The sequence below is a fragment of the Taudactylus pleione genome, unplaced genomic scaffold, assembly GCF_031769625.1.
Source record: "Taudactylus pleione unplaced genomic scaffold, aTauple2 ptg000065l, whole genome shotgun sequence".
NCBI classification, from domain to species: domain Eukaryota; kingdom Metazoa; phylum Chordata; class Amphibia; order Anura; family Myobatrachidae; genus Taudactylus; species Taudactylus pleione.
Genome location: NW_028284467.1, coordinates 16136 through 43724, shown reverse-complemented (window position 1 = coordinate 43724; position 27589 = coordinate 16136). Strand labels below are relative to the sequence as shown.

At 42.9% G+C, this 27589-nt stretch overlaps 1 protein-coding gene across 2 annotated transcripts in view; it reads right to left on the bottom strand.

Annotated features, from left to right (window-relative positions):
• The window catches only part of LRP1 (LDL receptor related protein 1), a 252774-nt gene extending 229340 nt beyond the window's left edge, over positions 1–23434 (bottom strand). For both annotated transcript variants that reach the window (XM_088465881.1, XM_088465882.1), the window contains exons 1-4: positions 23308–23434; positions 6508–6627; positions 5840–5968; positions 2440–2703 (exon numbers count right to left, since the gene is read on the bottom strand). In XM_088465881.1, coding sequence (XP_088322007.1) covers positions 2440–2703; positions 5840–5968; positions 6508–6627; positions 23308–23374 — 580 coding nt within the window. In that variant the 5' untranslated portion in view covers positions 23375–23434. The remainder of the gene's footprint in view (positions 1–2439; positions 2704–5839; positions 5969–6507; positions 6628–23307) is intronic.
• Positions 23435–27589: the final 4155 nt, after the last annotated feature.

The following is a 27589-nucleotide window of genomic DNA, read 5'->3' as shown; positions in this document are numbered from 1 at the left end:
CAATCAGCTCCCCACTGCCATGTCACAGGCTGTGTTTGTAAAATGACAGTTGGGAGCTGATTGGCTGGTACCTTATCTTATTTCACTTTGGGGCTTATCTATCAAAGCTTGATGTGAGATAAAATTGTGAGATATATATCACCAACCAATCAGCTTCTAACTTACATTTTGCAGGCTGTGTTCGAGAAATGATTGTTTGGAGCTGATTAGTTGGTGATATATATTTCACAATTTTCTCTCACATCAAGCTTTGATACATATGCCCCATAGTGTGAGAGTTTTACTGCTAAACTCTCACATTTTCTAAACTCTCACCCTATTACATTTGGCCCCAAATGTCTGACCATGGCACATATTTAAATCCCTTGCAGGATGTGCACTGTTGTGTGTGTGTTTTAATGTATACTTATATGTACACTTTTATGTTGTTCTAATACAAATTCTATGTGTAAGAGCATAGACTAAGCAGTGGGAGGAGTCAGGAATAGCAAGGGAAGGAGTCTGTGACAGGAACCAGATGCTGACACCAAGGGGTCAAATCTATTAGGTGCGATGTGCCGTTGCAATGGCGTGTAAATGACACTGCAGCTTGCACCCTTCGCTACCCAAGCCAGGATTCCCATAATTTTGCTCAGAGCCCTATGGGGCTGCGAGCAATATTGGGCTCCGAGCAATATTAAGCGAATCCGGCTTGCCGTAAAGTGCGGCCACTGCCGTGAGGACTCGCACTGGCGAGATCATCGCAGCTAATAGGCTTGACCCCCAAGATGGGCCTGTGTGCTTTAAAATGCCCTGGCCAATACAGTATTCAAAGTGTGCACTGAAAGCCTCCCTGTAGCACTGTGTACTATGCACTAGTGTACTTGTTGAGCGAAAGTAATGAGCTAGTTGGTAATGCACGCAGTATGGCTGAAATGCTTGTAAGAAAGAGGGTAAGCGCACGCGGGCGTGCATGTGTGTGTGCGCAATTTTAGGATTAACTGCATTCGTATCAGACATTCAATGCTAGTCTTTAAAGAACTTGCAAGGCTTTATTTAAAAACTAGGAGTTGAGTATGATATTAATAAGTCTGAGTCAGAGTTGTACGCAGTTTACACATCAGCTGGGTCTTTGGATGCAGCTACTGTGCAAACATATTGGAAAGCAGGAGGCATCTGTAGTAGAAAAATGGCCACTGCAGGCTTTTGTGATCCGCTGCTGTGTCCGAAGAAGAATAGGTTTAGGGACTCCCAGGGGGAGGTTAGGCTTAGGCACCCCCTGGGCGGGTTAGGTTTAGGCACGCCTGGGGGGGGGGTTAGGCTTAGGCACTAGGGAATGTGGTTAGGCACCACTAAGGGAGGGTTAAGGGGCGAGAGGGGTAGGGAATGGGGTTAATACTTACCCTGTTAGGATCTTCATCTGCCGCCCTTCCGGTATTTCATCCGCTGGACTTGGGTCCGGCGGTATAACATACAGATTCCCTGCAACAGTCATCACAGATCTGCACATACGCAGTTCATATCATGCGCAAATCACCCAACATCGGAGATGCACATAAACCATTGGGTTTCGTACAACTCTGAATCAGGATCAATATCCACTAATAAGCCCTTACAGGGAAACGTAAGACGTTGTAATTAAAAGGTTTATCCTGTAATGAAAACCCAGGCCTTAGGCTGTAAAAGACGCATATGCCCTGGTGTAAAGGAAGCCATACACTGTGAAATTATCAACCTGATCAGCCAATTACCGGCTGATAGTTGGCGGAGCGCGTGGACATGACGGAGCACTAATTATTGCTGTGTCAGGCATGAGAAATGTTTGAATATTGTGGGCCATACATCTAATGGGGGAATCCTTGATTCTGACCGCGGACTCCGATGATCGCCATAATTGGCGAATAGCGTTTGTCCAACATGTTTGATTTTGTAGATCATCCGACCCAGGCATTAGGAGAATTTCCCCAATTGATAACTTATGTATCAGACCCTTATGTCTGAAAGGTGAAACAATTGGTGCTCAGATCTGATAGTGGATATGCTCACCATCAGACACAGAGACCAATTATCATAGTGTGTATAGATGACCACAATATTTTATTTCATGTACGGCAACAATTAAATAATAGTGAAATACACGCTTTAATCGATCTGAAACATGGTGTAAATCCAGTCCCAGGTTTAGCCGACGCTAATAATTGCTGTGTTATGTTACCAGTAGGAACCACAGCTCCTCTATGGACACAACCTGTCATCATCACTGCTCAAAATAAGCCACAAATTGTACTAATCAAATATTTTCAAAAGGCAAAGGCACATTTGTAAAATACAGAGAAACTATAACACAGCATATAATAGCCCCAACATTGGGATGATGTAGGGACAGAAAAAAATAGTCCTAAAATAGTCTTTAAAAGGAAATACATGGCATATATAATGAATAAATCAGTATAAACTTACTGTGCAGGCTCAGAGAGATGTTGATGGTACGCTCTTCTGTAAAACCCTTCAGGTTTGGAATTTTGGCACAGTTTAGTGTAGTGTGGGAAGGGCTGTCTCCCATATTGATCCAGCACACTGTCTCCTCTACATAGTTGAAATCCATAGCAGTTGTTTGTTTTGTGCTGGTTGGGTTAATAGTTGGCACAGGAGACCCATTCAAGTATGTGGCTAAAATATTTTGTGTGCTAGCAATAAGCAACACTGTAGGTCTGTCAACTGGCTCTGAGAAAGGTAGAAAACATGTCATTAAACATTTTATACGGACAGCTTATCAAAGTACTTAAAATATTTGAAACCGTTTAAGAAAAATTAAAAATAAAAAAAAATAAGTAACATCCCCAAAATGGAAGTTTGGAAAGGGTGCATTAGGTTAAAATAATTTGCAAGTATTTTTTTTATTTATTTATTTATTTATTTAAAAGTCGTTTCCATTGTGGTAATGCATAGCGGCAGGAACAGCAGCTTCCATCAAGAGGAAATGTGATTTGCAGTCAGTGGTGTAATAATCCTCTGGAACAAGGTGCACAGGAGTAAGTTGTTCCTTCATTTCTTCCCCTTAGACGCTGACTAGTAAACAAACCGAGCCTGATTCGGAGCTGTACACAGTGGCTGCATCTATCATCTTACAAGCAGATGTAGAGGGACATTACGGCGGGCATAGATGTAGCCAACTTTGTATGCGGACATAAGTTTGTCGCTATTTTGAAGGATGCAAAACGTTCGTCTATGTGGCCGAAGCCGGATTAAGACCCCATGTGACCCTAGGCAAGTTACTGCTGCTTTGGGGCCCCCTTTCTGCATTCCAACCATACCACTCTATTTACTTACCCTATACAAACAGACAGTGGCACAATTAAGGTTAATGGTGTCCAAAAAAGAGCACTTGAGGGCAACAGGGTGAGGGAGCAAGAATAGGGAGAGACATGAGTAATAGTGGAAGAGATGGGCAGCCGGGGGAAGACAGTTGGAAAAAAAAACCTGCAGCGCTGGGCTAGCTAGGGATCCGGTAATTGACCGTTCCAAAATCGTAGCATATAATGTGTGTGTATAAATCACCAGTATATTCCATGTAGCATTAAATGTTATGTACGGACCCGGGAATATAAAGTGATAAATAGAAAATCCTTAGAGAGATATGGTATGTCACCTTAACATTATGGGAAAATTCCCACCAGAGAATACAAAAAAAGAGGGAGTTATGAATACAAATGGCACAGTTATGTTTATTTCACATTTTCATAAAGCTTCAGTGCAAATGTTATTTATACAATAAAACCCTAACTATATTGTAGCATTCCATATACTTAAAAACTAACCCTGGCACATATACTCATCATATTTCACCTTGTCAGTAGGAGAGGATGGGACTGGAGTGACCAGTAAAATATGACTATCAAACCTATGGTCTGTCAGCTGAAACATCTATCCCCCACTTACTAAAGCTGTTAGAACAGGATGTATAGGTGAAGGCCTGGGCTACCTGTTATAGGTCACTCACACAGCTCTCCACGGCAGGACTGCTTGCTATAACTCATCTACTGAAAACAGATGCCACGCCCTCTCCTCCGCTGATTGGATATGATGCTGACTGACAGAGACCTCTGCAGTTGACTGGACATATCAGATTACCTGCTGGTAACCTGCTAATCTTCTATGCACGACTGCACAGCCTGGGCTACAAATGCAAGTACTCCTCAGTATCAGACGGGCAATCCTAAACTCAGGAGCCCCCTCCCCCCCAGTACAGGCCCCGCTTACCACTAAGGGCTTTTACTTTCAGCTTAATTCAGGCAGCTGGTGGGCCCCGTAGGGCCCTAAGGCGGCCACCTACATGGATTAGCAGGTAATCCGCCCCTGGATGCGGCTGCTTCCCACTGAATCAGACTCAGTGTTGGTCATTCGCCAATTTGCCTAAGCCTACCAAAGAGGTGACATTTCCCGTGCACCGCAGTTCCAGTATATGTAAACCAATTTGTATCAGCTAATTCCCCAGGTGTCCAGTAATTACTATACCTGGGTATTGGAAGGCAGTCTAGGCCTTGCCAGTGGGGGGATACATTACTGCAGTTGGCCAGTAAAACAGATCTTGCAATAAGTGGAACTAATGTGCCCTCTTTTTACATAGAATACAGTTTGGTGCATACTAGGCGAGTTTAGACCATTTATGATTTTGTTTTGTTTAAAAAGAAAAATAAAAGCACACAACTTGCATAGCAATATGAAATTTACATTAGAAACAGAAACATTCCTGTTAAAAAAAGGATGTTTGGGACCCCAGGTAACTATCCTCAATATTGGGTCCACAACCTGGCCCTGGCCACACACCTTTGTAAACTATTTATTAGGAAGCAGAAAGAACCCTAGGTCTACCTGGTCTCTGGTACTTGGTGGTAGCAGCATGGTGAGGAAAATGGAGGAGCAGCTGTAAAAGTAATGATTGGTCAGACGGGTGCCATTATGGTTACTGATGATCCCAGCCAGTGTAAGTTGTCACTAGACTGCATAAGGTGATTACTGGCAGAGTATTATGCATTAGCTAAGAAGGTGGGGACAGTGAATACATTCTTTAATGTGTGTGTGGTGACTTCACATTTCCCATATGGCCAGTAGAGCTAGCGCCGGATGGCATTGAAATATTGGCAAAAAGAGCAATAGGGATACACTGATAGGTGCCCAATCAAAATTTATATAGAACACAGAAACCAGTGCAGATCCAGAAGGACTACATTCCAACTTGCAGCCACAGCTATCCTTTAAATGGGTATCTTGCAGCCATGATTACACTGCTAAAAATATACTGCGATATAATTGTTTAAGTTTGTTGGAGTTTCATCAGCTGAAAACATGGAGACAGATTTTCTATAGTTTAAAAAGGGGATGTAGTCAGCATCCCGGCAGACGGGATGCCAACGGTCTAAATACCGGCGCCGGATTCCCGACAGCAGTAGGGATCCCAGCTCCAGAATCTCAACTACCGGCATCCCGGAGGTAAGTATCGGAGGTTAGGGGAGGGTTATGTTTACAGCTAGGGGTTGGGATTTGGCACTCGGGGGAGGGTTAGGTTTAGGGTGCAGGGAGGAGGGTGGTAAGGTTTAGGCACCGGGGAGGGAGGGGAAGGGGTCGGGGTAAGCGTTAGGGAACTTACCTGTTAGTGTCAGGATTGTGACTGTCGGGATGCCGCTGTCGGTATTCTGACAGCCGGGATCCTATACCCAACCCAGTTTAAAGACCGAAAAACAACAAGTAGAAGTCATTCTGATACTCTTACCAGCCAGGCAGATCACTTGCTCTCCAATGTGCTAGCTTACCGAGCATATAATGAAGCATCATCAGAATTTAGCAAATAAATAAGTTTTACCGTTCTTAGCTTTGCAGGACTTGTTGTCAGGCTGTAACAGATATCCCTCCACACATCTACAAGTGTACGACCCTTTCGTGTTCTGGCAGGTCTGGCTACACGTTCCATAGAGTGTACATTCATCAAAGTCTGAGGAAAGAGGAGAGGGCGACGTTTTCATATGCGCAGAGGCTCTTTCCTCAATTTATTTTACATGTTATTTAAAACCACAGCAAAAACAGATAAGATTAAAATATATATTTTTCATTATGTAACAGTACAATGGACAAAATGAATAATACATTAAGTATCTAGTACACTAAAAAAAAAAAAAATCCTACAGTAAGTACCTAGTACACTATCTGAAAAGAACCAAAGTGTAAAATTAAGGAAAAAGTGCACAGCTTGGGAATCGCAACTCGTGGGTTGCGCCAGGTGTCTCGCTCCATATGGCACAAAAAAAAAGATCATGTGTGAGGGCACATCTGTATTACTAACTGGTTTTAACATTAAAATGGAACAAGTTTTCACAACATGTTTTCCTGCACATCTCTTTTTTTTTTCCCTTAAAAAGCGACCATCAGCATTGTGGTTTGTCTCAATATTTGTTATAACATTACGCAATTAAAGACATAGCTGAGTCACCATCATGTGTTTTTGACCATTGTGCAAGCAAAATTGTTACCGACCATTGCATGTCTTGCCGTCTTCAGCGAGCTGGAAGGAGGTATTACAATAACACACAGGTCCAGACGTTGTACGCGCGCAGTTATGCTGGCATCCCGCTATAGTGCAGTTGTGAGCATATTCTAGGAAAGGAAGAATAGAGAAACACAAATCTCAGCAGACAGTCTATTAAATAGGTGGTTAATAATTTCCTGTTTAAAATACATTTTATGAGAGTGTACTGTACATTTAAAGCTCTGTCAAAACACCAAAAAAAATAAAACCCCTTATTGCAACACTGTAGTGTGCACAATGCTTCTAAATAGAGTGCTCAATCCTAAGCAGTTACAGGAACTTATTATTCACTGGTCTTTTAATGCTGGTAACTTTGAATGTTCTATTTATAAAATAAAAACAACCACCACCACCACACTGGAGCATTGTCGGGTTGATATGCCCTTTCATAACGACAAATCGCCTACATCACTCAGTGAGTATGCACGATTGCGTGCTCCCGTGGTCGCTAAATTTGATGTGCTGCACATCAAACCTAGCTATATCTCCAGCGGCCAGTGCATTGTTAATGACTGACTTAACAGTGATCGTTCAGACATTCGTTAAAGTGTGGACGCACAAACACTGTTCGTAGGCATTCGTTCTGATGTCGGAATGAATGCCTGTCGCTCCAGTATGAACTTACATTTGATAGCATATTTAAAATAAAAGTTTCTAAATAAATACATAAAGAGTAAAACAGAAAAAAAAGTACGTCTTAGCCAAAAAAACAAAAAAGTTGTTTTTTTCTTACATTTGTATTTGTTTTTCGAAGAGTTTCTTTCAAATCTCTATTCTATTTAATTTTTTCTGTGTTTACTTTTTTAGGCAATACTTTTATTTGTTTTTTTAACTTCTTTCCTTCCAAGGAGGTTTATTCTGCCAATGCCAAGTGTCAACCATACTGTTAACTAATATGTACAACGTTTAATATTTAATGCTCATGCCTAAGGGTTTATTTATCTTGTCCTTGGCAAGGAACAAGTCATAAATGAAGCAGTCACTAGCAGCAAAGGAGGAAATGGCATCATCATGTCTAGTTCTCAGTGTGCACAGAAAATAAATCTCCCTAGGGTTTGTATGCCTAGCATGGCACATGTAGAGAAGTTAATTGGACAGATTAATTATTATGTGCAATGATCCCATAAAGTGTGACTGTTCCACAGCGAAGTAATTGCCACACACAACAATATTCACAAAAATACTACCTTTCACAAAATCCAAACTCGACAAACGCATGGATGCAAAGGCGTCTGGGAAAACGGTAAGTAACTGAACCGCGGTGTTCTACAAATCTAATTAACAAATGAGCGCTAAAAGATCTGTTTTATATTTGGGTACGGTAGGGGTGGCCATCAACCATTGATGGTTTGATGGTGAGTGATTTCACCATAAATGGGAGGACATTGATGGTAAAAACCATCAGTGGCTGATGGTGTGCGCTGGCCCCGCTATTTACATGTGTATGCCCCAACCATCGATGGCTAATTACTGATAGTGATAAACCATCAACCATCTATGGCAGAGCCATCAATGGTCATCACTACTATTCTGTGAACAAAATGCTGCGCTATAGACATCACAATTATCTGGTTCAGGAAAAAAAAAAAAAGTTTCCATACTTTAGAGACCAAAAGTTTTGTACGTCAATATAAAAAACAACTGCTGAATGAGAGCTGAGATATCTGCCCACTTTATATCCAGATGACTTATTCTTCACTTCCTTTGGATAACCTCAAATATGTTTCTGTATTTGGCTGTTTGAGGACCTGACCTTCTCTTAGCACCAGTACTGTAAAATAACCACATCAGCATATTACAGCTCTACACACATTAACCTATAACCACAAACTGCCTGACATTCATACAGTACAAAACAACTCTCTCTCTTTCTACATTTGAATTCACTTTGTGCCTCCAAACTAGAGAGCTACAAAATGAAATGCATTTCTATTATTAAAAGTCAATGCTTCCTTCACACAAATCTTTAGCAGTTGCTGCATGGGCAATTTAAGAGGTTTTTTTACCAATCCTTCCCTGTTGCAATTTGGTGATGGGCACATATGCCCCTCACTGGGACTATGTTAATGTTTAACTGACTTCCAGGAACAACCACTTTCAATTTTCATCAGTAACAGAATAAGAATAAAAACGGACTGCTATTCTATCATATTAATAGGATTGAAAGTCTGCAGCATCTCTGGAATGATCATAAAGTGGTTTATGACAGAATTTGGGGCATAGGGAGCATAACTTGATCAAAACAGGCAGTTTTTCTACATATTGTTGTCCTGGCAACTAGGGAAACATTATGGAGAGTTTATTTAAATTGAATGCAGCAAACTGGAGATCACAGGGAGATGAAGAAGCTTTAGGTTTGCAGGAAATGGTTACTAAATGTGTGTGAATAAGCATAATATTTACAGTTTTGTATTGGGGACACTGACATCTGTCAGACACCACTATCATATGATTATTTTATTTTAAAGCCAGCATTCTCCTGCACAGCGGTACTCAACCCATACTTGCCTACACACCCCGATTGTCAGGAAGACTCCCTGAAATAGTAGCAATCTCCCCGATTGCACTTTACCCCTATTATGAAGCGGTTATATATATAAAAAAAAAAAAAACAGATATATACTGTACATTCAAATGGGATCATTAGTATAATTTCCCTGAATTTGGTTATCAGGCATAATTATAAGACACGCCCCTCAGATGCAGTAGTACACGCCCACTGTAACTCTGCGCTCATAGGTGCTGCTTTCACAATCTCCCTGAAATATGACAGAGAAAGAGAGAGAGAAAAAAAAAGAGAAAAAAAGAGAGAGGGAGAGGGAGAGGGAGAGGGAGAGGGAGAGGGAGAGGGAGAGGGAGAGGGAGAGGGAGGGAGGGAGAGAGAGAGAGAGAGAGAGAGAGAGAGAGAGAGAGAGAGAGAGAGGGGGAGAGAGGGGGAGAGAGAGAGAGAGAGAGAATATGAGATATGGTAAGAACTTACCCTTGTTATCTCTATTTCTACGAAGTCCATAGGGTTCCACAGGATACCTTGGGGGGTATAGGCGATGGCGGCAGACATCCAGGCACCACAGAGTTAAATTTTCAGCCTCCCAGGATGCACTGGGGTCCCTCTCCTATACCCCGCCCTGCAGTACAGGTGCGACAGGGCGGGAGTCCTGTGGAACCCTATGGACTTCGTAGAAATAGAGATAACAAGGGTAAGTTCTTACCATATCTCATATTTTCTACTTCAGGGTCCATAGGGTATCCACAGGATACCTTGGGGATGTCCCAAAGCAGTATCCTTTAAGGGTGGGGACGCTCCTGTGCTGTAAGGAGAATCCGCCGCCGAAAGGAAGCATCCTGAGAGGCGAAGGTATCAAAAGCATAATACCTTACAAAAATATGGACAGATGACCACGTGGCTGCCAAATCACCGCTGAGGCGCCACGTCGAGCTGCCCACGAAGGACCCACAGACCTAGTGGAAGAGCTTTAATAGAGGATGGAACAGGAAGACCTGTGAATCCATCCTGCCAAAGTTAGCGTAGTGGCAGGCCAACCCTTTTTATGGAAACCAGAAAGGACAAAACCGAGAGTCTGATTTCCTAAATGGACTGGTACGGTCAACTTAAATTCTTAGCGCCCGTACCACAGCCAAATAGGCCTCACCAGCAGACAGGACTGGGGAAGTAAAGGCAAGCACTGCCCTGTTCCTAGGAAAGAGGAGAAAAAGGGAGGTCTACATGACAGAGCCTCCCATTCTGAGATCCTACTGGCCAAATTAAGAGCCAGAAGGAATACAGTCCTAGCCGTAAGCCATTTGAAATCCACTGAGCCCAGTGGATCAAATGGCGGTCCTCAGAGAGCCCTAAGGACCACAGCCAAATCCCAAGGAGCCAAAGGGATGCTGAATATAACGTACACCCTGCACAAAGGTGCGGACATCAGGAAGAGTAGCAATCCTACACTGAAACCATACTAACAGGGCAGAAACCTGCACCTTCAGGTAAGCAAGGCGAAGACCGTTATCTAAGCCCACCTGTAGGAAAGCCAACCTCTGGATATCCGGAATACCCGAGGAGCCTAGCCTCTAGGGCGACACAACTGAAAGAAAGTATACCATACCTAATGGTAAATTCTTGCAGATAAAAACTTCCGAGCTCTTAGCATGGACAGAGCCCCTGTTAACTATAGAGCTGGAAAAACTCCTAGACCTTAAGAGGGCAGTCTCCACCACCACATCGTCAAGGACAGACAACCCAGGTCTGGGTATCAGCCAGGATCCTGAGACAACAGGTCCGGGCGTAGAGGCAACAGCTTCGGAGTGTTAACTGAGAGGCTCCGAAGATCTGAGTAATAGTGCCATCTGGCCTACGCTGGAGCTATCAGCAGGAGCGTGCCTCCTTCTTGCTATTATTGGAGGAAGAAGGGATAACGGAGGGACGAGGTACACAACTTGGAAAGTCCACTGGACCTACCTACGTCTATCAGAAGAGTCTCATCTCTGAAAAGCTCCACTTGTTCACCAGAAGATTGAACACCTCCTGATAAAGAGGACATTTCCCTGAATGCACGTCTTGACGGCTGAGAAAGCCTGCTTTCCATCTGAGGATTCCTGAATGAACACTGCCGATGACGGCAGGGATATAGCCTTCCACCCAAGCCAGAATTCGGGACACCACTGTTAGTGTCACCTGACTTCGGGAACCTCCTAGGTGGTTTACATAAGCCATCATGATGGCGTTGTCAGACTGTACCTGCACGGTATTTCCGTGGAGGACCTGTCCTGCATGCTGGAGAACCTTGAATACTGCTCAGAGTTCTCAGATGTTTATGGGAAGCGCAAAAACTACTGGTGTCCACCTGCCCTGGAACTAGTGTGGACCCGTCACTGCTTCCCAGCCACGGATACTGGCGTCCGTCGTCAGAAGGACCCTGTCCGCAATCCCAAAGGGGGTGCCCCTTGTTTAGGTGAGCTTTCTGCAGCCACCAGGCCAGAGAGAGACAAACCTCCGGGGAAAGCCTATTGACTTTATCCTATGGAGCAACCCATCCCATCCGGAGAGGATCAAGTTCTTTAGAGGTTTAGAGTGAAGCTGGGTACTCTCCACCATGTCGAACAGCGACACCCTGGAACCCAGGAACCACATTGCCAAGTGAATAGACACTCGGCGACTCTGCAGGCAACTGCGTACCTTTGCCTGTAATGCAGAGATCTTTTCCTCAATCACAAAGATCCTCAGATGTTGGGATATGGAGCATCCTCTGAAGAATCAGAGAGGACCATTTCCAGTTTATCAGTCAGCCCTAACGTAGCAACACAGATATTGTCCGTTGCATATGGCACTGAAGTATCTCTGGAGACCGTGGTAACAACAGGAGGTCACTTGGATAGGGTAACAAGCGGACCCCCTGCATCCGCAGGTGGGCTGCCATAACTACCATGACCCTGGTAAACCGTGAGGCGCGGAGGCCAGACCAAGGGGCAATGCCAGAAACTGGAAATGCTTATCGACCACTGCAAACCTGAGGAAAACACTGGTGTGCTAAGAAAAGAGGGATATTCAGGTAGTCACCCTGAATATATCCAACGACACCACAAAATTCCCAGGCTCCATTGAATGATGGAATGCAGGGTCCCCCTCCCGAACCGAGGAACCCTTAAGAATTTGTTGAAGGATTCGAGGTTGAGAAAGTCCTGGTAAGACCCATTGGGTGTCTGTACCAGAAAGAGGATGGAGTAATACCTCGTTCCCCTTTGGGGCAACGGAATAGGTACTATAACTCCTGCCTGGAGCAAAGAGTGCAACACCCTCAAAAATTACAGGGCCTTGTCCTGAATTGACAGAAGACCTGTAACGAAAAACAGTCTGGAAGGCTTTTACCGGGAGGAGAGGACATACCTTCAAGAAAATACTTCTCTTACCCCAGTGTCCGTGGTGGTCAGACACCAGCACTGGGTGAACTGGAGAAGCCGGCCTCCAACTCTGGGGGCTCCCGAGAGGAGGCCCGTCCCGTGAGGCTGAAGGCTTATAGTCCAACTTGGGAGTAGGACGTCTTGTACTCCAAGCCTGTTCTTATGGCTGAGCAGATTTCCTGGCTACTGACTGTCTTGGAAAGGTGTATTTTAGACTTACCCTGGCCTCACAGGGCCGAAAAGACAAAGCCCCAGACCCTGATGGGACTGTAGCCGATGGCAGACACGCAGACGTAGCTGCTACCTGCAGGGCCACAATTGCGTCCAGACGAGGGCCAAACAGGACTTGTCCCGTAAAAGGCAAAGCATTCCAAATGGAATCTGCGTCCGCTTTCCAAGAGCGCAACCACAGGGAGCGGCAAGCCGCTACTGCTGCCGAGGAGATTCTGGAAAGGAGTAGGCTATATGTAAGACCGTCTCATTATGAACGTGGCAAAGTCTCTGAGAATTTGCCACTATCCACCTGCTCTGCTGGAGAGTCAGTGTGCAGAGATCCAGTTACCTACTCAGTGTTCCATGGCTCTGGCCCCCCAGCACACGGCCATAGCCGGCCTGAAAGCCCCTCCAGCAAGGGAATATTGGATTTTAGATATATTTGCACCTTGCAATCTGGAACCTCCTTCAAAGAGAACCTGGAGGGCATGGGCAACGTAGCACTCCTCACTAGGCGTGTAACATGAGAATCTAACCGTAAAGGTAACTCCCATTCGGAAATGTAATTATCCGCAAAAGGGGTATGCAAAAGGTCAACCGTTTTTGAGGCTGCAACCGCTTACCCGGATTTTCCACGCCTCCTCTAAATGATCCACCTGACCAGATAGAGGAATTACAGTGGCAACACCCTTATCCTTAAAGAAGGCATATTTGGATTTAGCCACGGGGGATATGTAATAACCAAAGCCGCACGGACTGCCCGTAGAAGGCCAGGTATATAGACTTTAGACCCAGACTACGCCTCGCTCGTGTCTGAAAAAGTCAATAATGTCACCGTCAGCAGACGTCATGTCTTTACCCGTCTGAGACCCGAAAGGCCGTTTAGAAGGCCGAAATGGTGACTCCCCCTGTAAAAGGTCCATCAGGTGCTATACCATTTGGACAATAAATTCACCCACACAGGCTCCTGTGAGACCTGGGGGGGGGCGAAAAACAGGATACACTGGGGTACCATCAACTGTCCAGGGACCCCTGCATGTGATGAGACCACCACAGGCTGCGATAACCCCTATGGGGAAACGCAGGGGGCGTTGCCCACAAAGGCTGTAAGCATCTTAGCCAGCCGAGGGCGGTCCCCTTTTTTTGTGCAGGCACAGTGACAGACATGGGGCGTGATATATAATACAACATGCCCTCCATAAACCCTCAGCGTCTACATATCCCTCCGCTAACTGCACATGATATCAGTACATTATAGCTGGAAGGGGATATCCTCGTTCACTTTCCGACATGAGGAGTGTGAACGGAGCGTATGTGACCTCCCACACAGAAAAACCACGTTTACTGTGAGGTAATAAATTTTTGACTGTGTGTTTGTGTGATATAGAGATTATATATATATATATATATATATATATATATTTTTATTAGATAGATAGATGGATCGATATATACACACACACACACAAACACACACACTACGCCATTATATATCTTATCTTCCGTCTCGACCCCCTCCACTTTGCTCAAGATCTGGGTCTCGCATCCACACATTGGCAACTGTGAATGGGAGCAGGCAAACAGTGTTCTGGCTGCACCTGCTCTGTGGAATGCCCTCTTTTCGCACAACAGGACTTTCGTTTACTTTCCAAACCTTCAAGCATTCCCAGAAAACTCACCTCTTCAGGCAGCTTATCAAATCCCAAATACACTCATCCATCCACCTACTAATTACCTCATAACTTTACATATGTATTATTCTACATCCACACATCCCGCTAACCACAGGCCAACATTGCTGTGTGAGGATCATAGAGTCCACCAATCAGGCTGCACCAATATACAATATGTAGTCTTTATCCTCATGTACCAAATGTCTATTTCCCTATACATTGTAAGCTTGCCAGCAGGCACCTGTCCCCTCTTTGTCATTACCTAAGCCTTGTTTTATGACGGTTTTATTCCCAACTGTAAAGCTAAATGGAAAACATGCTGACGCTGTATAAGTAAATGTTTATAAATAAATTGAATTAATTCTGCTTCTATTTATCCTGCTTCTATGGTCTTTAAAAAATAAAATAAAGACACTTGAGGAGGGTTGTAGTCCATCACTGTCTCCATATACTGTACTGCTCGTGAGATACATGCAAATTGTCAACAATCAAAATGTTGACAAGCACTATGAGGGCCCCGGAAGGCAGGCTACACAATGCCGGCAATGCTACTTTATGAATTTTACGCACCGGCAGTAAAATTGATGGTAATTCATCATGTTTATAGTTGTGCTGCCAGAGGTTATAAAATGGTGTAAGTACACTTGCTAAAATCATTGCACTTGCCTGCTGGGGTGCCCATAATGCTAATCGACATTTTGATAGTCGACAAGCACACTAGATCCCCCCTGCTCGTCATGCACTTCTAAATACTTGTCCAGAAGCAAAAGTTCCCTGAAAATTACATTACAATATTGGAATAGACAGAAGAGCAAGTGCTGAGAATTATGTAGAGCACATCAGCATATCCATGTACTGGATATTACATTTCCAAGGTACTCATTTATTTCATCCAGCATTTGCAATGTAACAGCACAGTGCTGGGGAATTTAGAGCACTATCTCCAGCTCTATGGGACATCATTAAGAGAAGAAAAGGAGGATGTTCTCCGAGAACACAAAGTGCCCATTGTGGGAGACCCGGCAGCTGAGTAACTGTTGCACTTGTACTGTGTCAAATCAATTTAGCAGGAGAGAGCCCTGATGAATCCTGATGAGTGTGCATGGCCAGGAATAATTTGCAATTCTTTGATTTTGCTTCCTCCATGCCCACTCCACCATAAAAAGGAAAAGCATGATCTTTTGCAGGAAGAGCTGTTGACAGTGACCCAGAGCAATTAAAATGGGAATTACTGGTTATCTCAAGGGGTGCGTAAAATTCTGAGCATGTAGCAGCCTCTTCGGGTTCACTAGTTCTTAGGGTGCATAAATATTAATCCTCTGCAAATGTAAACAGTTTAAAGACCACTATTGACAACATAATAAAATGGTTGTCACATTTGAGAACGTCAAAAAGTATAGACTAGGGAAACAAAGGGCACCAATGACAAATCCAGCAATGTTTTATTATTATTTAGTAAAACTGAAATTAGAAGGGTAAAAAAAAAAAAAAGGGAGAAGGATTGCAGTAACACTATTTCCATGGCCATTTAACTGTTCTTTACCAAAATCCATCAGACTCAAAGACTTAAAGAAGCAAATTAAAGTTCCTGATTTGTGAAGTTGATTAGATACACTCTAAAATCAAAAAAGTACCTTACGGCCGATCCACCGTCCTATCTGATATTTGGTGAGTGCATACACACTTGGTGGGCATTTACACGAGTCTGCCCAGTTGTGATGTCAGTCACCGGCGGCCACTGCAGCAAGTGTACGGGCAGTCCGCTGACCACCCAGACACACAGCACAATGAGCAGTTATATCTGCAGATATATCAGCTGTGCTGCACAGCAGACGCGATAGGTCTGTGAATTACGTCATTCGCAGACATATCGTCTGTACATACTGGCCGGCGCGCACACAATATATTGGCCAGTGTGTACCCAGAACAACAGAACCTGCAGCTGAAGATCATTTAAACCTTTTCACTCCTGAATCTTCAACACCAGCATACAGATGAGGTGTTGGTAGAGCCAGGTATATGCAGAAAAATATTTAACATGGCAGTTCAGGAAAAAAAATGTATCAAAATAAAGTTCAAAATTGAAGATAATCGTGTAGGGACTTCTACCTTCACTTGACAAAGATTGTTGTTGTTATTTTATAGTGTGTTAAGTATGCTCCAATGTGCCTTGTATAGATTTTTTTTCCCTAAATCATACTGTTCAGAAATGCAGCAATCTGTAACTTGTTTCTGATTAAGTCACAGACAGCAGTGTTTATAGCCATGGTAAAACTGAGGCAGGTTAACTTAGTGGGTCGTATTCAGTTATCTGCAATGTGCAGTGCCGATGGGCTGCTGTGTACATCACTGCATAACACAGAAGCTATAGATTGCAGATTTTCCTGTGCATTTCAATGGGATGTAGAGCACCACATAGAACTGCGCAGTTATCTGTGACTACTGTAAATGAACGCTACCCTCTGGTATTCCTTTATAACAGGGATGGGGAACCTCGGGCTGTATAAGGCCCTCGGAATCATTTGGTCTGGCCCTTTAGCTTTTTTCTGCTAGACTCGTCTGGCTATCAGGGTGCCTAAAATCCCATGCAGACAAACTATGCAGCTGTGCTGCCTGGAGCATCCTTAGGACCCTTCAGATGGTCACACTGCTGCCCTTACAGCTCCCCGGAGCATCCTCAGGATGCTCCAGTCATTGCTGTAATCAATGACGATTGTGACCCCGCCCCCATGTGATGTCACATGGAGGGTGTGTGGCCTGCACAGGCCCGTAAATAATGGTATAGATATCAAAATGGCCCTCAGCAGAAAAAAAGGTTCCCTACCCCTGCTTTATAACATATCTGTAATGGACAAAGGTGTTTTGCTCATGCTACATTCATTGCACTATAGACCTGATTCAGAGGTGCATGTTATTGCAGCCGCGACTGCATCTTTATGCTAATGCTTCATCAGATGGGAATTGTACAGAGACGCCTGGTGGCTGCAGCGCTCTTCCGCCAATGTGCATATTAAGATGCACAAACGGCCGCATTATCATAGAATTGCACCAGCCCTATGGCTGCTGGGGTCAGTGCAACTGTTAATACGCAGTCACTGACCATGTCTGGCTAGCCAGCCCCAGGTTACAACTTAGAAGCATCCAATGAAATTGCCTTTCTGCACATCCAAATTCATCCTGAGTGTTTAGTCAAATCAATAAATGTGCCTTATAGAATTCACACTTGATCACAACTTATTATTTTACATCTGAACATCTCTTTACAATAACTGCTTTCACCAATTTCGACATTTACCTGAGACTGCTGGTTCACACGTTAACCACACTCTCTAAATAGCCCTTCATGAAGTAGCTTCAGCTACCAGTCAGACTTCACATAAACTGATATAACAGCCATGGCTTTCCACAGACACCTACATATACTGTCACATACACTGATATAACAGCCATGGCTTTCCACAGACACCTACATATACTGTCACATACACTGATATAACAACCATGGCTTTCCACAGACACCTACATATACTGTCACATACACTGATATAACAGCCATGGCTTTCCACAGACACCTACATATACTGTCACATACACTGATATAACAACCATGGCTTTCCACAGACACCTACATATACTGTCACATACACTGATATAACAGCCATGGCTTTCCACAAACACCTACAAAAACTGCCTCTTAAAGTAGACTGTCAGTGGCGTAAATCTTAATTCAAATGACTTCCACACATACTGTAAAATAGGAATCCAGCCATCTGTCATCCTAACCCTCTGTCCCACGCTCACTGTCTACCCCATCTGTGTCACCCCTGTCTGTCTGCCCATCCCCTTTAGAATGTAAGCTCTCACGAGCAGGGCCCTCTATCCTCTTGTGCTTATCCTTTCTTTACTTATACTATCTGCTCTATACTCAAAAGCACCTAACCCGTGACTTTAGCCATCCTGCTTCTGTTGCAGCAGTGTTTATATACCATGTACTTGTCTTGTAGTGTCTTAAACTGTATGACACTGTTTTCTTGTTCTGTTCAACTGTTTATGTACTATGTCTATGTACTATGTTTGTGCACTATGTTTATGTACTATGTTTATGTACTATGTTTCTGTACTATGTTTCTGTACTATGTAAGGCGCTGCGGAACCCTTGTGGCGCCATATAAATAAAGGATAATAATAAATAATAATAATAATAGTCTGTAACCTTTGGGACTGCTTGTGTGCAGCATAGACACTGCATCCACCTCTGAATCAGGCTCTAAAAAGTCCTTATTCAGAGATGTAGGCTACCCATATGGTGGGCGTACAACTCCCATGGTGAGTGGTCTGTGCATGCTGCAGCGTTTGGGGGACGTGGATGGCCACTGTTCACGGAACAGAACCCCTCATTTTCTGGGAGGGATGAGGCCAGGATCTGCGTCGGTGAACGCAGATTTCCTGGCCTTGATGTCACCAGGACCTGGTAAGCTTCAGCTACCGCATCCTGGCCAAACGGGCAGGCTGAGACCTCTGGGATCGCAGATGCAGCATGAAGGTGTCCGTTTCCTACAGACACCTCCTTCTGCATTTGCATTTTACATGGACGGAATTGCACAGCCGCTTGTGTGCAGCTCTGCAATTCCATCCATCACTAAATCAGGCCCTCTGTGCACACAGAACAGCTATAAATCACTAAGGGTTTTATAATACCCATATAAAAAAATCTGGGAGGTCAAAAAGAAAATAGATTTATTAACCTCAAAGTGACAAATCTATCAATCCAAGTGGAGGTTATGAGTGCCGATAGGAAACCCCTGCAGTACATTAGCATGCCACCAGAAAGAGTTCTCACTCTAGTCCTCTTTTCCTGCACATCTCCTCTCATCAGTGCCTCTAACCAGCAGCTTCTGTTCTGTATGCCAACTCTCATTGCACTCAAACACCAGGACATAGTGCCAAACAAGAAGACATAACAACCTGCTCTAATGAAGCAGAGGTGCTGTCCAAAACCACAAATAAAAGAAGTCAATAGGAACAAAGAATCTTCTTATGATGCTCTCTGAGTCCTGACAGTGCTCTAGATTCAGACCTCCAGCACATGTACACACTTCTAATTGCCACAAGACACAGGCTCAAATTGTTCAGGCAAAAGTGACACTGTATCTAAGAACACAGACCAATCACTTTCAGAAGGAGTGCATCAATACTAATGACTGTTAGGAAACTTCAGATTCATTTTTCTGTACTCTATCTAGGCATAGCCTTCAATTATGCCATCAAAACAATGATGCTGCAGATACATCCCAGTGATGGGTACTACTAATGGGTATTTCTCAGACAAACATACTCTGGCAGAGATTTATATGGGGAACCTCGGGCATACTCTGGCAGAGATTTATATTGTATAACCGGCACCACTGACAGCCAAGGAGACAGGTGAAGCAGAGAGCACAGCCCAGCTCTTTCCCCTGCTCTAACGTGTCTGCAGTATATCCCTACCAGAAATAGGAGTAACATTGTCGCTCCCTTTAACACACACCAACGCACTGAAAACACACACACAGTTGCACTGCACTGTTTGATAGGGTCTTGGCACGTCTATGAAACAAGAGCTAAATATTCAAGCACAAATAGATCAATAGAGATACCGGATTTGTTCTGAGTAAATCTAAGGGGCAGATTAGATGGGCCAAGTGGTTCTTATCTGCCGTCAAACATGAGCTAAAAACCATGCTTCACTCAACTTTATAGTGTATTTAGCTTTAAACTCATCAGAACATAGCATATATATATAGAGATATATATATAGAGATATATATATAGAGATATATAGAAAAAAGGTTCTGCAGTATGTAGACCAGACCAGTGAAGGGGCAACAGATGTCCCTCTAAACTTCCCCTGCAGACCCCAGCTCCTTGCTGCTTTACTGTCTGCTTAGTTTGTTACAGCTTGTAGCACTTGTTTAAAATGCCCGCTGATAACTTATTACAGATACTGTAGGTGACTGATTAAATATATTGTCCTATTTATTACTGAGCTTAAGGGTATAGTGTGGACCAGTGACGGTTTTTACCTAGGGGCTGCAGCCCTCCCAGTAAAATCCACCACCTCAGTGTAGCCCGTGCAGTCCATAACTGCACTGGCTCCACTGTGACTGGCAGTGGCTTCCCATTGGAAGTGCCACCTACCAATCACAAAAACAGGCAGTCTCAGGGGGAGGTGTCTCCTCCCCCTGGGACTGCCAGTCCGGGATGCTATTAACAGAGAGCGGCTTCACTGCTTTTCCACCAGCTCTACTTGGCTCCTTGGGGCTGCAGACTATGCAGCCCTTTGGAAGCGGGGGCTCTGCGCATGCGCGGCTCCCCACCGCTAGTGCGCATGCACAGCTCCCCGCCACTAGTGCGCATGCGCCGGTCCCAGCGCCTGTCAGTTTCATTGTGCAGGCGCTGGGACCCGGAGAGGAGCTGGTAAGTGTTGCTCCTTCTCAGCAGCGACAGCCTTCCTCATCTAAGAGGGTAGGAGCCGCGCACTGGTGTGGACCTTTTGAAGTTAGAGGGTCTGTCATTGGAGCCGATGAACTGCATGACGTTGCCCATCACTGATGCAGACCAACAGCTGTGAACTTCCAGATATAGTGACTAAGTCCTATGAACGTGAAATTTCACCATTCACCAAGTAGCACTATGCAAGTTTTTGAATTATGTTTCAGTTAAAAAAAAAAAAAAAAAAGACCCATCCATTCTTGAGACCAGATGGTTAAATCAAATTAACTAAGGTACTAATATTAAGTCACTTGTGATAAAGCATGGATTATCCTTAAATCCTGGACTGGAATGGCGGAGTTTGGGAACCTCTGCCTTAGTAAAATCTTAGAAGCCTCAATACAGTGCATTTTAAAATGTTTGGGAAGTGGGTATCTGATTTGCAAAATTGCTGTTTGCAGGTTTTTTGAGGTTGGCAAACAATGAAGTAATGTGAAGTACAGTATTATGTGATTTTAAGAAGTTACAAACAGCCATAACGCTTACAACCCACAAAATTTACTGGTGGTTTGCCACTTAAACATGATTGGGATTAGTCAGTATGCCCAGATAACACACATGGTACCAGCAATTTGCCTTTCAGAACTTGCAAAATAGAAAAATAACAGGGATGCCCCAAAGCAGAAGAACCTGTCTGAAGGTATCAGTAGGCTGAGGAGGATATATACATAGGAGCAGATCAGTGTAAAATAAAGACAATGCTTCTTGTGCATTGCGAGGCTTCTATTACACTTCACAAACCTATAAAGTGTCATGTGAATTACTGCTAGTCAAATCATTCCTATAAAAAGGAAGATTAAGCTAATACAAGCAACAGGACATAAGTACAAATAAGACTAATGCAATGTGCTGATTTGGACACCGGTTATATGCGAACCTGATTTATTGAAGTGATGTAAAATAATATGTTTTAGGTCAGTTGTAATTCTTTCTTCATACTAGTACTTCAGAACTGTAACTTTGATAATCTCATGCATACAAGCCATCTACTGTAAAGCTGGGTACACACTTACAGATATATCTGTCCAATCTGTCTGGTGGGAAGGAAAATCTGGTAATGTATGGGAGCAAATACCAACAGAAATTTGCTCCAAAACCCTGGAAGACAGACCAGATTTTTCTTTTCACCAGACAGATTGGACAAATATATCTGTCAGTGTGTATCCAGCTTTAGTTTTACAAACTCTAAAGTACATATATGTCTTCAAAAGCAAATATGGGCATACAAAAATGGGCAACTACAGTTAGTTTGGAAAACCAGCAAACCTCACAGACAATGTCATGCACCTTCAGGTTCAGAAGTACTGCGGCTGGTGTCCAAAAAACCGCATTCAGTGGATGTTTGAAAAGCGCATACATAGCCTAATTTAGCATAACCCTGTCATCTGCGTTCAGTAAATTGCAAACACTTAAGCATCTATTTTAACTGTTAGTGACTATAGTTTAATAATTGAAGAACTGCAAGTTCAATTACAAAGGGCCTGATTCAGAATTGTACGCAAAGCCAATGGTTTACCTACAACTCTGATGGTTGCAGATTGGTGCATGCGCAGGATCTGTACTGCGCCTGTGCCCAACTGTGTTTGAAACAACGGTTGCAGTGCCCCCTAGGCTGCAGCATGATTGCAGCTATTTGGGGGTGGGGAAGGGGCATCCCAAAAAATGGGGGATGTGTCAGCCCAGTCCTCTGGTCATGCCAAGGCCAGGGTCTGCATCTTTCAACGCAACTTCACTGGCCTCGGATGCTCGAGTTTCATGTCCATCTTGAGTAACCAGAGCAGGGTTACACAGATGGTCAATGTTCACACAAGTGATCTGATGGTTCTGTCCTCGGACGCAGCAGTGGATCACAGAAGCCAAGAGGAGACGGCTCTTTACACACGACGCCTCTGGTGCATTAGCATATTACTGCATAGCCGATGCGTGTATAGTCGCAACCTAAAGTCTTATAAAAGACAAAATCAGAAGGAGCGTGTGCAGAAAAAATCATGTAGAAAAGTAAAAAAAATAAAATAATAATTATTAATGTTATTTTAAAGGATTATCCAGTTCCACTAGGACACTAAGTACAATGTTTTTGTTCCCTCCAAGAAAAGACATCTTTTGCTTTCATGTACAAATATACAGCACTGTTTCAGTTGTAACACCCAGTATATGTTGCAACTTCAAATATGACATACATATATACATATATATATATATATACACACACACACAGTGTGTGTGTGTGTGTGTGTGTGTGTGTGTGTGTGTGTGTGTGTGTGTGTGTGTGTGTGTGTGTGTGTGTATATATATATTATAATTTATTAAATTTAAAAAGAAAATATTTTCAGAATGACATCAGATCGCACTCCATTGTATTTACATGTATTTTTTATTATTATTTATACAGTTATATCATAATATAAAGTATCCTGTATGTATTTCTCTTACCCCTACAGAAAGGTCCTTCATCCGAGCCATCGGTACAGTCGGTGTGGCTGTCGCACAGCTTACTCATAGGTATGCAGATTTCTGTGCCAATACAGTTATGTTCATTGGGCTGGCATTTGGAAAGTTTGCTATCTGGGCCTGGTGAAAAGAAACGACTGCATTAATATTGTAAAAATAAGTTTTGTGAAGCATTGAATACACTTATTACCCAACTGTTAACATGAAAATATATAACATTTAACTCACTATTCCAAAGGGTATTCAGGAAACCAGTACGACAGTAGAAATGACAGGCAAAGATCATTAAGGCAAAAAAAAAAAAAAAAAAATCCTTGAGCCTGGAGGATGCCCTGTATGCGCTTTCACTGCTGGGGAATGTTAGAGAAAATTGGGCCTGAATCAGGAGTAGTACAGTATTGCCCAGCCGCAGGGAAGCGGCTGTGAAATACCGTACAACTCTGATCTGTGATGCAATCAGGAGGTGATGCCTCCTGCTTCATTTGCATCAGAGTGCTGCATCCTAAGATGCAGCATCACATCTTCTGCGACACCAACAGCAATCTGAGTAACCCTGAGGTTCTCAGATTGCCCCTTGCAGCTCCGTAGTCGAGGCCAGGAAGTCTGTGTCGAGCGATGCAGACCCTGGCCTCAGCACTCCCATGAAACGGGAGTGACACACCTCAGTTTTCTGGAATAGAGACTGGCCCCGTCCACTCCCCTCCCAAAAATAGCCGCAGCCTGTCAGTCAGGCTGTGGCTTGGGGGAACTGCGAGAGATCTCTCAGAGAAAGACCTGCACATGCGCAGTACAGATCCTGTGCATGCGCAGGTCTCTCAGGATTAGAGTAGTACGCAAACCATTGGGTTTCCATACTGCCCATTATACTCATGTATTAAATTCCAATTTTCCTATAGATTGTAAGAAGGGCCCTCTAACCCCTTTGTCTGTTATTACCCAGGGTTGTGTCTTATTTAATGTTTTGTTCCCAACTGTAAAATGCAACAGAATTTGTTGACATTATTTAATATACTAATAATATTAATAATTTTTCAGACAAAGGTTGGTATTTTATTTTTATAGGGTCTCAGGATGGTGTAATACACAAAGGGTCTTAAGTGTATAGTATACTATGTATGAGATAAAAACTGGTGTAATAAAGAATTGGCAGAATATAAATAATGGGTTTTTGTAAAGGAACAATGTAAAATGTTAGCATGTTGTATAGTGTATGTATACTGCATCGCCATACATGCTAATGTGTTTACTTCCCACTGCTAAGCCCACTTCCTACATTTCAGAACATAGCCCCTAACGTTTGGCCTCAGCGCCTCACTAGAACATGAATCATTCTGCACATATAGAATTTGAATTTATGGGCAATGAATGGGAGAGGTCACATTATTATCACTGCCCCAATGCACATGACAGATTTGTGCATAGTAACCGGTGATAAAGGGTTACTGGTCTCAATGCCACACAGACGAGTAATGTTAGTCTTTCTATGGTTAGCGCCATAAAGATGTATACACCATATTATCCTTCTAATTAGGGGAGAGACAGGGTCTGGAGGGGAGCATATAATGAAAAAATCCCATTAGAATAACATGACAAAAAGGATCTTCTGTGTATGAACGCAGATTGGATATGGCCATACATGATGGAAACACAGAAAGGTGCTGCTAGGGGAAAACAGTGCAAGGAAATCCCAGCTGAACAGCAACAAGCTATTTAGCATAGTTTCCAGACAGCATCCCCCCATTCATATACTCATCCCTGTCTCCCACCTCCCTCTCCCCCGAGATATGATGCCTCAACAATGAAAGACAGCAGCATGAAAATGTCCTACTAGGGAGGCATCAAACATCCTGTTATACTGCTTACTACACAGCAATAACAGAAGCTATGCTACATCAAACATCCTGTTATACTGCTTACTACACAGCAATAACAGAAGCTATGCTACATCGAACATCCTGTTATACTGCTTACTACACAGCAATAATAGAAGCTATGCTACATCAAACATCCTGTTATACTGCTTACTACACAGCAATAATAGAAGCTATGCTACATCGAACATCCTGTTATACTGCTTACTACACAGCAATAACAGAAGCTATGCTACATCAAACATCCTGTTATACTGCTTACTACACAGCAATAACAGAAGCTATGCTACATCAAACATCCTGTTATACTGCTTACTACACAGCAATAATAGAAGCTATGCTACATCGAACATCCTAATAGAAGCTATGCTACATCAAACATCCTGTTATACTGCTTACTACACAGCAATAACAGAAGCTATGCTACATCAAACATCCTGTTATACTGCTTACTACACAGCAATAATAGAAGCTATGCTACATCGAACATCCTAATAGAAGCTATGCTACATCAAACATCCTGTTATACTGCTTACTACACAGCAATAACAGAAGCTATGCTACATCAAACATCCTGTTATACTGCTTACTACACAGCAATAACAGAAGCTATGCTACATCAAACATCCTGTTATACTGCTTACTACACAGCAATAATAGAAGCTATGCTACATCAAACATCCTGTTATACTGCTTACTACACAGCAATAACAGAAGCTATGCTACATCGAACATCCTGTTATACTGCTTACTACACAGCAATAATAGAAGCTATGCTACATCGAACATCCTGTTATACTGCTTACTACACAGCAATAATAGAAGCTATGCTACATCGAACATCCTGTTATACTGCTTACTACACAGCAATAACAGAAGCTATGCTACATCAAACATCCTGTTATACTGCTTACTACACAGCAATAACAGAAGCTATGCTACATCAAACATCCTGTTATACTGCTTACTACACAGCAATAATAGAAGCTATGCTACATCGAACATCCTAATAGAAGCTATGCTACATCAAACATCCTGTTATACTGCTTACTACACAGCAATAACAGAAGCTATGCTACATCAAACATCCTGTTATACTGCTTACTACACAGCAATAACAGAAGCTATGCTACATCAAACATCCTGTTATACTGCTTACTACACAGCAATAATAGAAGCTATGCTACATCGAACATCCTAATAGAAGCTATGCTACATCAAACATCCTGTTATACTGCTTACTACACAGCAATAACAGAAGCTATGCTACATCGAACATCCTGTTATACTGCTTACTACACAGCAATAATAGAAGCTATGCTACATCAAACATCCTGTTATACTGCTTACTACACAGCAATAATAGAAGCTATGCTACATCGAACATCCTGTTATACTGCTTACTACACAGCAATAACAGAAGCTATGCTACATCAAACATCCTGTTATACTGCTTACTACACAGCAATAACAGAAGCTATGCTACATCAAACATCCTGTTATACTGCTTACTACACAGCAATAATAGAAGCTATGCTACATCGAACATCCTAATAGAAGCTATGCTACATCAAACATCCTGTTATACTGCTTACTACACAGCAATAACAGAAGCTATGCTACATCAAACATCCTGTTATACTGCTTACTACACAGCAATAATAGAAGCTATGCTACATCGAACATCCTAATAGAAGCTATGCTACATCAAACATCCTGTTATACTGCTTACTACACAGCAATAACAGAAGCTATGCTACATCAAACATCCTGTTATACTGCTTACTACACAGCAATAACAGAAGCTATGCTACATCAAACATCCTGTTATACTGCTTACTACACAGCAATAATAGAAGCTATGCTACATCAAACATCCTGTTATACTGCTTACTACACAGCAATAATAGAAGCTATGCTACATCGAACATCCTGTTATACTGCTTACTACACAGCAATAACAGAAGCTATGCTACATCAAACATCCTGTTATACTGCTTACTACACAGCAATAACAGAAGCTATGCTACATCAAACATCCTGTTATACTGCTTACTACACAGCAATAATAGAAGCTATGCTACATCGAACATCCTAATAGAAGCTATGCTACATCAAACATCCTGTTATACTGCTTACTACACAGCAATAACAGAAGCTATGCTACATCAAACATCCTGTTATACTGCTTACTACACAGCAATAATAGAAGCTATGCTACATCGAACATCCTAATAGAAGCTATGCTACATCAAACATCCTGTTATACTGCTTACTACACAGCAATAACAGAAGCTATGCTACATCAAACATCCTGTTATACTGCTTACTACACAGCAATAACAGAAGCTATGCTACATCAAACATCCTGTTATACTGCTTACTACACAGCA